This window comes from Lingula anatina, chromosome 2, assembly GCF_051362555.1.
Source record: "Lingula anatina isolate TDL-2025a chromosome 2, LinAna3.0, whole genome shotgun sequence".
In the NCBI taxonomy this organism is placed as follows: domain Eukaryota; kingdom Metazoa; phylum Brachiopoda; class Lingulata; order Lingulida; family Lingulidae; genus Lingula; species Lingula anatina.
The window spans coordinates 35,053,785-35,065,976 of NC_141768.1; the positions used below are offsets into that span (position 1 = coordinate 35,053,785).

General features: G+C 36.9%; 1 protein-coding gene and 1 long non-coding RNA gene across 2 annotated transcripts; one reads left to right on the forward strand and one right to left on the reverse strand.

Annotated features, from left to right (window-relative positions):
* Positions 1–3,439: 3,439 nt before the first annotated feature.
* Positions 3,440–11,374, reverse strand: LOC106165016 (uncharacterized). The gene is made up of 8 exons (XM_013543086.2): positions 11,191–11,374; positions 10,640–10,776; positions 6,246–6,351; positions 5,939–6,033; positions 5,587–5,683; positions 5,170–5,268; positions 4,797–4,907; positions 3,440–4,147 (listed from the first exon to the last, which is right to left on the reverse strand). The coding sequence occupies exons 1-8, from the start codon at positions 11,240–11,242 to the stop codon at positions 3,957–3,959; spliced, it is 888 nt and encodes a 295-aa protein (XP_013398540.2). The 5' UTR covers positions 11,243–11,374; the 3' UTR covers positions 3,440–3,956.
* LOC147763647 (uncharacterized) lies at positions 6,697–9,601 on the forward strand. Its single transcript, XR_015332907.1, has 3 exons — positions 6,697–6,972; positions 8,341–8,433; positions 8,840–9,601. It is a non-coding gene; the product is annotated as an uncharacterized LOC147763647 (long non-coding RNA).
* Positions 11,375–12,192: the final 818 nt, after the last annotated feature.

Below are 12,192 nucleotides of genomic sequence, written 5' to 3' on the forward strand. Positions count from 1 at the left end.
TTTAGGACAGACGCAGCAAGGAAATTATACAGCAGTCCTTGAGAGACTTGTACACTATTGGCAATGAACATTTGAATGGCCCTGCCTTGAAGGAAGCATGCGAGCAAGCTAAGGTGAAGGTGGGCTCGCTGACCAACACAGAGGCCAGGTACGTGGAGGAGGTTACAAAGACTCGGTCCTTATCAGCAGCGTGGCACATGGTCCGTATAGGGAGAATTCAGTGGCTGGTGATGTGTTGAAGACAGACCAGAGAGTCCAGCTCCATCTCCGATTAACAAGCTCACTTCAGCTTAACAAGCTCACAACAGTGCTCCTATTAGATGGGGACGAGAACATGAAAAGGACGCCCTCACCCGATATCAACAATTGTACACTGATCAGAACCACAATGATATCAGCATCAACAGCTCTGGCCTCAGATTGGACACTAAGCAGCCATGGCTTGGGGTATCACCAGATGCTATTGTAAAATGCACTTCTTGTTGTGGTGAAGGCACTGTAGAAGTGAAGTGCCCTTTTGCAAATAAGAACATTTCCGTAAGAATTGCCCCCCCTGATTACCTGGATGAAAACTTTTATTTGAAACAGAATCACAAATATTAGGTCCAGCTCCAGATGCTAATTTGCAGTGTGAATTTTTGTGACTTCGTGGTATGGTCTCCCAAAGATTGTATTGTTTTTAGAGTCCTGAGAAGTGACCGGTTTTGAAAAGAAATGGTGACTGTCCTTACCGAGTTCTGGGAGAGGCATGTGTTGCCGAAATTGGTTAGTAGAAAGGTGGAGCTACGGGAGGATTGCCCTGTTGTTGAGGCCGCCGAAGCAGTAAAAGCCCCAATTTACTGTGTATGCAAAACAGCATCTGAGGAGGGTGATATGGTAGGGCGTGACAGATGTGACCAGTGGTATCACCCCAAATGATTAGGGCTAAAGGGGCTGCCAAAGAGCAAGAGGTGGTTCTGTAAAAATTGCAGGAAGAAGTAGGGGTTTTGTCAGTTTTTAAGAATTTCCAGTAATGTAGATTCCCATGCTCTATTATTTAGAAATGTTTGCACTGCTTGGTTTATTGTGTTGAACTGTTATCAGCATGGTTCTTAATGCCGAGATCTGCTCTCTGTCATGTCACATTGTATCTGTACTGCTTGTTTAATTGTATTGTCACATTTTATGGATAGTACTGAGTACTATAGCCCTTTTTTTTTTGAACATGAGCACAACTGCACCAAAAACCACTATGGTAGCAGCAAGGCCATAGAAAAGCAAGGTGCAGTTACTCTTTTTCACGATCGCTGGCTTGCCACAACATGCATTAAACCACCTTTCTTGTGGACAAGGCTAAAAAAATTACGCTCTCTAATGCGCTAAAGATGGACAAATTGAAAATATTATGAGGGAGAAAGCTATAAGTCTGGAGCATTTGGAGGTACAAAGATTAATAGCCTGCGAAATGCTTCATTTGCAGAGAACCAATGAAAGACCATAAGCATCAACTATATATATATATATATATATATATATATATATATATAAAGCTTAAACAATGAATGTTTTCAATAACAATCATTTAGTTTATTTGTTCATTATATTCCAATTTTACATTTGTACAAAGAAAGAAAGAAAAAGAAAGAAAGAAAATGTAATGTTTCACGGTGTCGACAATATCATCGAAATATTGCAACATATTGTGCCGTCTACAGACCCCACTGCTTACTCGTCAATAAAGGACATTTTTATGCATAATGTTGTCTACATTAGTACAAACATTGCTTCAATCACCGCCATCATGAACGCTGCTGATGAAGTTAACGTAGATGTAATAACAAAGACTATGACAAACGCAGTTAGCATTAAAACATTGACAGACTCAAAGAGTTTAGCACTACATTCAGCTACTGCATGTCGCAACAAAATTGTTAACTCTATGACTGAATTCAGTAACCTGCACATTGTAAAAACAACTTTTGAGCAGTACGACAAAAATATCTATGCACTATGAAAAACTGTCGGAGGATGCCATGACAAAAGAACTCAATGCAAAATTTGAAAAGAGACAGTTCTATGTTAGAATTTTGGTGATTTGTCCCCGACTGGATAAGCAATGCGGAATGTGCTCTATCCATTAAAAAAGATTATTGCCTGCCCATAATCTGCTATATCAAGATAAGGGGTCACCATTGAGTCGCTTCCTCCAGCTGCCGCCATAAACATTATTACATCTCTTCTCCACTTGGCTCTGACTCCCACAACTGCTACAGCACCTTCACATATAAACTCCTCAACACAGACTCCACTCCAACTGCCTGTCATCCATCAGAGCCTCCAATTTCTACACCAAAAGCTCATAATGCAGACTGTGCACCAGCTAATGAATTTGTCAGTGTCACTCCTGTTTCTGTCATACCTGGCTTACCTCCCCTTCAACCTAGCCATTGGCCCTTAAATCAACCATCACTTTTCACCCCTGCACCCATGAAATCTCGTGCTTTACCTCTCCTTCAACCCAACTCCCCTCCTCCCTACCCTATTCCCCAGCCACATCCTTTCAACAGCGCCCCATGGTATGCTTACACCTTCCACAAGGCCAGTATACACATAGAGCAATCCAAACACCTTAACTGCACAGTTCCCTTATAACCCACACCTGTATTTACCACCCATTATACATGTTAGAGGGGTCAAGGTCAAGATGGCGATGGGGTTAGGTTGGGTGAAAAGCTGCGGTGAATAAGTATGAATTTATCTGACTCCTGAAGTAAGTGGGTAAAACTTTTTTACTTGACAGAAATGATAAACTAATATAGAATAATGTATCAACACAGAATGGCAGTAAACAAGAACTAAGGTGCACTAACATGGGATTTTAAAATTCGCGCCAATGAAATGTGGCAGACAAAGGAAATCTGCAAAATTATTCATGTTAGACCCCCAATACTCATCAAATATATACGCCAAACCTACACTGCACATGGGGGATGCAAGCACAAGATGTGCAATCAACCAACGACATTGCCAACACACGTGACACAGCTTGTGCACAGGCAGCTCTACAACCTGTGTCTACAAGGGAAATTCTGGACATTTAAGTAAAGGCAAGCTGGCTGCAGAGATTTTGTATAATGCAAATGGAGAAATTATATACAAAAGAGGAAGAAATGGATAGAAATTGTGCCCATAAGTGCGCTACGAGGCAGGAAAACGCCAAGAAAAACTAGCGTATTCTATGATAATTAATTATATGCATTATATGGAGATTCAGTGCTAAAAGACAAAGAAAGCCATGAGATAAACATCTATCCTAAAATATAAAACCAGATTCTGAAGTACAGAAAAAAATGGAATATTGCACTAGACTATACAGAAGTACAGATCCTTTTAAGAATAAGACACACAATGACAGTACAATGGGTACTTACAAGATGAAGAGACATGAAAGAAATGACAATTCAAAACATAGTTCCTTTAACTACTTGATACTTTGTGCATGTAGTAGTAGATGATAAACAAATACTGTGATATCATAATAGTCAAGGTTACCATTTTTTTACTTATTAAATGGGTATGTACTGTTGGCACAGATCTTTAACAAGTGTAAAAAGACAAATGTTCATATAACAGATTGACAACAAACACCTACTTCTATATCTTTAAGAAAATTAACCATAACAAGCAGTTCTAATGCAAGTTCAAGAAAGATTGTCACTTTAAAAAAAAAAATTTAAGTGATACGTAATATATAATTTAAATAAGCTAAACACTCAATTTCTTCCACTTAAAGCTTATTGCCTTCACAGTTCTTACCAATGTCCAGGTAAATGGACAATTACATGTGCACTGGGACATTTCTTTTTCTCATAATTATAATACATCCATCTTTATGTACATAATTGTGCACCTGTCAACGCTTATCCATGCTCAACAAATGCCAATATGAATGATGCACTTAGAAGATGCTTAGTATTTCATGAATGATAAACCTTGATGACTTCTGTGATTTCCTTCCTGCATATTGGACAGCTGTCTCTGCGATTGAGCAAAAGGCGGGCACAGTCTTGACACGTGACCATGTGATGACAGGGACACAGCAGACAGTCTCGTGTGTGGTCCATGCAGATAGCACAATCACGATCTGTGCCTTCCATAACATAAGAGGCTAGAAAGAAAACATTTTTATGTTCAGGTTTCCCCCATTTCTTTTTTACTGATTTAAGATAAAAATGATCATATTGGAAAATACTGTGAAACTCAGGGGCAGATCCAGAGATATTTTCTGACAGACACTTTCAACGCTTTTTCTCAATTTTCGCAAGTAAATAATAATGATAACAACGTCTGATGCAAATTTCTATGAATTATGTGCCAAATGTTGAAGAATAATGTATTCTGGAAACAAAATATTTTCTTATCATCATTCAGTTTTCCATCTATCCACCTTTAGCTGCCTCTTCTATTTTGACAATTTTCCAATCATTCATTATATTTAATTAATATTTTAATTAATGAATTAATTAGTAAGCTCAATTCCTTACTAAGGTTATCTTAGACCACATTCCCATAGACACCATGGGTCTAAGTAAATCGATCCAAATCTTCAATTCAGTGCAATCAGCTTAACTGAATGACCTGCCTCCTTTTGTTTTCATTATGTATAATCACCAGCTTTTGTGTATTCTGCTCAAAACCAGGAGGAGGCATGCCATTCAGTTAAGTTCATTGCACTGAGTGTGAGTTGGATTGATCAAAGTAGACCGATGGTGTCTATGGGAACAGGGTCTCACTCTCTTGTCATCACCCAGCCCTACCTGTGTCATCATCCTGAGGAGGGGCAAAGTTCCCCCTGTGGCCCAGAGCTGGGATGGCACTCTCAAAGAAGTAGCCAAGACCAGACTGGTTCTTGATCTGTTGAATACGAGCTAGAAAGGCAATACAGGTGCACTTTGAGTGAAGAGGTATTAGTGGATAAAAGTAATTTTCCGAAAGGGATAGTTAAAATATGTGAATTATGTTGCAACCTATTATATTTCCATGCCGTTTTCAGCTTTTGTTAAAAATTAAGAGAAAACAAAAAACATCCATTCCTAACTGCCCCAAAATATATTTAACTAAAAAAAATCGTGCTGAGCAAGTCTTTCCTTATAAATAAAGTCTTTCTTTCATAAATTTATATATTCTGACCTAATTTTCTTGCTTCTCTTTGTTCTTCTGATAAAATTAGAGGTTCTCCACCAGATCTGAAGAACAATGTCTTCCCCATCTTCTCTAAAAGAATTCTCACTGTAAACATAAAAACATAAAAGATTCATCACACAGGAATGAGAATGCCATTTAGTCAAAAAGTCTGAAAACATGGCATGGGGCACAGGGGGCCCTCTGCTTTGATCTCAAAAATGATATTTTTGACTCCCCAAAAAAGTCAGAAATCTGCTGACAGTCAGAGAAATCTCATCAGTGATCACAAATCACACCAAAGCAAATTGTCCCCACATGATTCTCAACTTACGTACTAGTATCTACATTCTTGTTGAAAAGAGCATTACCCTGCATATCTTTTCCTCCAAATACATTTTTTAACAATGATTTCTTACTTAATACCTTTTTCTATTACTTCTGCAGAGGTATGTTTGCCAGGTGTTATTTCCACTTCTGGTATGTAGTACACAGGAAATAAAAACCTCAGTCCTAACGTTCTCTGTTGGGAAAAAAAAGGTCCATTTGATTATCTCTGCCAGTATTGCAATTTTTAAAATACACAATTTTCAATCCCATGCCTCACTTTTATCTGTATGATTTTGCTTTTTATTTTTATAAAACACATTTGACCTTTATTTCAAATAAATTATTTAATTTTTCTAAAACCCATTTGACCTGTATTTCAAATAAAGAAATGACCAACAAATGACAAGCTTGTATGTCAAAATAATTTCCAGTAATATGTGATGGTTACCTCCTTGTATGCTGTTCTCTCAACTATCTGACCCATGTCTAAATTCAGTGTATTGGATGCAATGATTGCATTAGATGTACAACAGTGGGATACCCCTGCAAAGAAGCCATTTCAAATAAAAACAAGTTCAACAGAGAAAAGATTTTTTTTTTACATGTCATTCATCATCTCAGAATTCTGTTCTTCAACATCAGATGGTTTTATTTTCTGAGTTTTATCATTCAATCATAAGCAACCAAACATTACTGAAGTTACAATAGCAAAATTTCTATGTGACAATTATGCTTAAAGGACATGAAGTTCTTACTTTCAAATAAATCCTGTTTAACCTTCAAATCATCCACTACTGCCTCGAAGATAAAGTCTGCATCATTGACCGTCTCTTCCAGCAGACTCATGCACAAAACTTGACCCTGTAGACAAATTATACATTTTCACCAACCCAGACACATACATCATGATATGACAATTTTGATGATATTTCAGTACAAAAGTAATTTGTAATAATAGGCTCAGACCTAATAATTGTTAGACAAAGGCTACTAGTAAGCTATTTTAATTACACAATCTATAAGGTGGCCACAAAAGATGATCCTTTTCTGTATCTTAAAATTACCAAATCAAATTTTATGAACTCCCCATCTGACAGTGTCTATCTCAGATTAAACTATCATGCAGTTGTAGTATAAAACAGATGTGTTTAAATCTAAAGCAAAAATGATTAATATTTTACAAATTTCAAATATTTAATATAATTCAAGCAAGGAGTTATAACAGAAGGAGATTACACGCGTGGGGGCGGAGCCCGTATTACGGTCTCTCATTGGTCGGAATGAATAGAACCCAGAGAACAATGGATGCCTATCTCTGTTACGCTTAATTGTTGCTCTCGTTTAAATCTCGTTTGTTAGTATCTGTGCCTTCGTCTGTTGATTTTAGAGGACAGAAACAGAAACGGAGTCCCAAGTTTCTAAAAAATGAGAGAAATACAGAATTTATATGATATTACGTTGGACAAGGTTTTCAAAAAACAGGTAAGTGCTTTTAAATGCATAACTACTCGAAATATGAAGATAAATTGCAACTTTTATGCCGTGGGGTCTCACTGTATAAGTGTCCAGCTCCACGTCGATCTCGCGAGGTGGTGTGTGGAGCATAAATATTGCACGAAAAATATTTCCCACTCATAACAAGTGCTTATAAATATAGTATCAGATGAAGAAAGTTTGGTCTTTATGCGGTTGCAATTGTTAAGTAATTTGTGGCAATAGCAAAGAATAAAACTTAGGTGCACTTTCAGTAGCCGAATAACAAGCAGATGCTTAAGCCGCCATCTTGTTAATATTTCGAAAAAAAATTACTCCAAAAGACATTTTCCTCCTACTTTTTGAAACTTGTGTCACATGACAGTCATAAAATTTAACTAATTGTTATGTGTGCAACACACTTGCTTGAGCAGTATTGTTTTTTTTTGCGATTTTATATGTGGTCTAGCTTGGATACGACAATTGACAATTTTCATGAGTTCCGATCAAAAAGTGTTACGCTTTTTACGGTCAAAAGCCTTACCGCTTTTTGTACTTTTCAAATGCAAGATTATAAAAAAATTTGGTGTGTTTAGATTCTTGAACATCTTGGTCGTGGCGTGGTATATATTGCATGGATACTGCTCCAATATTTCTTGAAAAAAATAACCTGATTTGTTCAGAATACCAATTTTTTACTCTAGTGTTATGGGTAAATGTACCATTTTGGCCTTTACCTTTTTCATGTTTAAATCTAAAAAGACTTATCATGACAGTTGGTCATCATTTTTCTTCTCACCATGGTGGGTGGCTTTGGAGTGGTAACTTTGTTGTTAAAGTAAAGTGCTCAGTTTTTTTGACTGGAAAATTTTGCCTCCACCCAGCATTTTCCATCATGGCGGTCTAACAGGAAGTTTGACTTCATGGCATAGTTATTTTTAACTTATTTAGTCTTCTTTTTACATATATATGTTTTAATTCATATTAAACCTTTGAAAAAAGAACACATGAATCCTGGTGCTTTTAATTTAAAGTCTTAAGTTCACCTAGGCTCCACCAATTACTTTACCTGTTATCTCACTACACATCTCCCTTTGAGTCAAGGTGTGTAAGACACACCTTATTGTGTAAGACACCTCTATAATTAAGGGGTACTTGCTTCTCTACTTTAATTATACTTCACTACTTTGGCATGTTAGGTGGCAAGCTTGGATGTTTCAGTTCATTTTAAGAAAGAAGCTTTGCCTTGGTGGTTACAAAAGAATAGAACTCTAAATATTTCATCTTGCAGTGTTGAAACAGAAATTCTCTCAAAATTGATAATGAATTTTACATGCATATCTTAACACTACTCAAGTTTTTTTTCGTTTATTATAGATATGGGAGAAGGCTGCATTGAATATATGAATTATGGTCAGGCTGGAAAAAATTAAAAAATGTCAATGAAAAAAGGAGGTCAGCGTGTCTGGGGTAAATTACTTTTGTCATAATGCCTAAGATGCATTAAACATTCACTAACAACAGTACCCTTTTTAATTTTTTTTCAAAATACAACAACCTTGGGCATTTTCCTTTTAGCAACCAAGTCTCTCTGAAATCCCCTTATTGTCCTGTCAGAAGAGTAGGAACCAGGGCGGATTTAAATAATTTCTTGTAATAAGTACAATTTCTTTCAATTTCTTGGGGTTATTAGCTTGTGATCATGAATCTTGATATTCTACATAAATTTAGTTGTAAATTGTTCATTTATGTGGTGAACATTATTTCAGTCAAGTCATAACAAGACACATTAAACTTCACTGCGTAATACCATAATGTCTACATGGATACTAGTAGTTCATAATGCTATTATTATGTTTTTTTTTCTAACCTACAGGTTTCTCTCTTTTCTGAGTGGCATGGCATTGGCAGGCAGAAGAAAAGGCCCTGAAGAAATTCTCACTTGAGTTGTCCTTTTTGGAGAAGAAACTGGATAAGACTGGCCAACAGAGATTGCATTAAATTAATAGTGCTCCTTCATGACATTTTAAAATATTTTCAGTCACCTAACTGACTCTATACATTTCAAAAGTTGACATAAATTTTATGTTACTGTCACATGGAAAAAAATTCAAAACCTATATATAATTTGTTGAGTGCCATGGTATAACAGTCTACTTGATTGCCAGTAAAATTTGGACTGTTTCAGTGAAATTTCTTTAAAGCAGTCACTTACTGGCCCAGTTAATTTTTTCAGCTGTAACATGTACTCCGGTTCATTTTATAAATGTTCTTATTATGTGTTGTCTTGATTTATAATAACCTTTTGAAAATCCCATGTTTTTTATCCTATTTGTAAGAATAAGCCACTTTATCTTCTAGGGTTTTTTTTTTCATTCAGCTCATTAGATTCTCAGACCTTGCTGGCCTGTGAGTGGAATAGTATCTGGCACAGACTGGTATCAGCAAGTCAGATAAAAAAGAATATAATTATTTCTATTTGCACGGTTGAAAAAATTCCAACACAGCCTGCATAAAACTTGGAAAAGTATAGCAACTTAATCATTCTTATGACTTCATTAATTACTGCTTATGTGTAAAATTTTGTTTTTGTTCTTCTATTGATTTAATAAAATGGTTTTACTCACAGATGCTACTATCATGATGCTTGAGTATAGAGTTGACTTAAAAGATATTTTAAGTTAATATAGTAAATAATAGTTTGAAATTCAAAATTCTCATCTTTATTTGTTTCACTTTAAAGAGCTCAGTTAATACTAAAAATTCTGATATATTTTGTACATAAATATATTTATGAATGAATAGAAATTCTTAATGTTTAACACTTTGCACTGGTTTACCGACAAATAAGAAGTGTTAGTATGTGTCAAAATAATCCTGAAAATAAAAAGGGAGATTTCCAAGATAAAGAAATTTATAACGAGTATTTAGCAAACTGACATGTCGTGGCATTGCCTCAACCTTTGATTAAAATTTCACTTTAATGCATTATGATATTAAAATTATACCGAGGGAGAGAAAAAAATACTTAAAGAAATTTAAAACTAGTCACAAAGCTTAGGCACTGTCTCAATGTATATGTTTATGGGACCAAAGGGCAGGGGGGTCCAAACGTTTATGTATTAATATTATGCCCTTTGGCAGTGAGGACAGACGTTCACTTGAATGTCATTTTCACAAACCACAGTTGGGACGTTTTCTGTTGACTTATCCTTGGTGATTTTTCACTGTGTTGTGCAAAAGAAAAGCCATCTATCACCGACTCAAAAAAAAACTCATGGCGACCATCCTCAGTCACCACCTTATAATCGCTTTCTATGATATCGTTCCCTCCCAGCACATCGTCCAAATAACTACCTGTGAAAAAAATCGTCAGCATACAGCGCCGCTTTGACACTACTGATCTCGAATTCTAACGCGAAATAACGCATATAAAATCAATCTCCAAGCGGAGGAGAGCGACCCAGACGAAACCTTGAGACAGGAGGCCCCCCGTAGCTAGCTCCGCCCACCGTAACAGACATCGGACAATAGAGAGGCTTGCGTGTAATCTCCTTCTGTTATAACTCCTTGATTCAAGTCACCAGAATGCAAATGTTATAATTCTAATATTTCTCAAACCATGAGGTACAAATATCCCCCTTCCCCAATATAAAAGATACACATAGAGAATTACAATAAAATTCCTGTGGCTCATTAGTCCTTCTCGTCGCAAATGTCTCTTGTCTTCTTCTATCCTTTCATAAACGCTATTTAACTGGTTAATGTTACTGTCATACATCTTCACACGGTGCCCATGGTAAGCCATCTCACCTACGTAAATAAGGAAATGGTGTCAGAAAAACAAGTGACAGGGCTGAAAGCTGACAAAGTTAACAACAAAAATTAATTTGACAGTTTCTGACTAAGACATCACTTTTTAAGATACAAAAACACCTGGACAGCCTGTAAAACCATGCATGATGAAGCAGTTTTAACTTAGAACGATTTTCGTGCTTTTTCCATCACTGAAAAACTTAATACTTGCTAAAATGCTTCCAGGTTTGCCCAAGTCTAAATATCACACAATTACAAAAGTATGGTAATATTCGCTGTCTAACTGTACCAGGTCACTAACAGGTAATTTCCATACTCATCTATTCAAGCTTTTTAACACCGTAACATCGGGCAGTCGAGGTTTCGTGCTCGTTTATTAGCAAATTATTGTATCTTTCTTTAAAAACCTACCAGCAATTTTGACTCCCATGAGCCCGCAGCCGAGTACTGCGATTTTGACCATGTCTACCGCATTAGTAACTTTCGTTAAGGTGTGTTTTCACGAACTAGAGTAGTCCATGGCCAAGGTGTCACTGCTAAGTAAAGCCGTAATTTATGATTATGGTTGCAAAATCGGTAACGAAGAGAAACACTGCTCATCGATACAACGTCCATCCATTGTGTTTTGTTGTCTCAACTATCGCAACGGGAGCCTTCGCGCAGGTGTTAGAGCCAAGTCATTTCAAATGCTAAAACCTGTACAGTAAAGCTGGTCTTACAAAAATGTGCAGAATTTAAAAAATCAAAAACGCGTTGTACTGTATAAAGGACATGATCTTAAGCAAAAACTGACCTTTGTGGCAAACCGTCAATATTGAAAATACTCATCAGGTACCTCTCCCACCCAGTCTCCCACCGAGAAGATGAACACGTCGCGAGCGCGAACAGTTCTCAGTTGCACTTAAACTTCTAGCCAATCATAGTTAACGGGATGAATACCACTTGTACCGCAGACATGGGGAGAAAAAGTGACGAAAAAGAAACCCTGCACATTTTTATTTAACATAGTTGGTCACGAAAAACTATGTCAAATTTTGAAAATACATATTTTCTCTAGTTGGTTCTTGCAAGAACTTAAGGCGTAAGCAATCTTATTGGCGATTTTTGATATGTAGGCGCACCGTGCTGCAGGGGAGGATCCAGGATTATTTGAAGGGGGGGGGGTCCGGTTTTTTCAAGAATCACAGACCTCGGATGTGAAGCCGACCCTTGCCCTTTAGCGGGCCCGAAAGAAATTGGTGTTTTGGAGGGCGAATGGTGCCATTTGGTAGGGTTACCAACTATAATTCAGCTAGTCAAAATTCTAATTTTTTTCAGAAACCCTACCATCCCCCCTCAATCCGCCACTGTGCTGTACAGCGTGCATATGCAAAATGGTCAATAGATGTGCTGACTCATGAATTTCGTAACGGG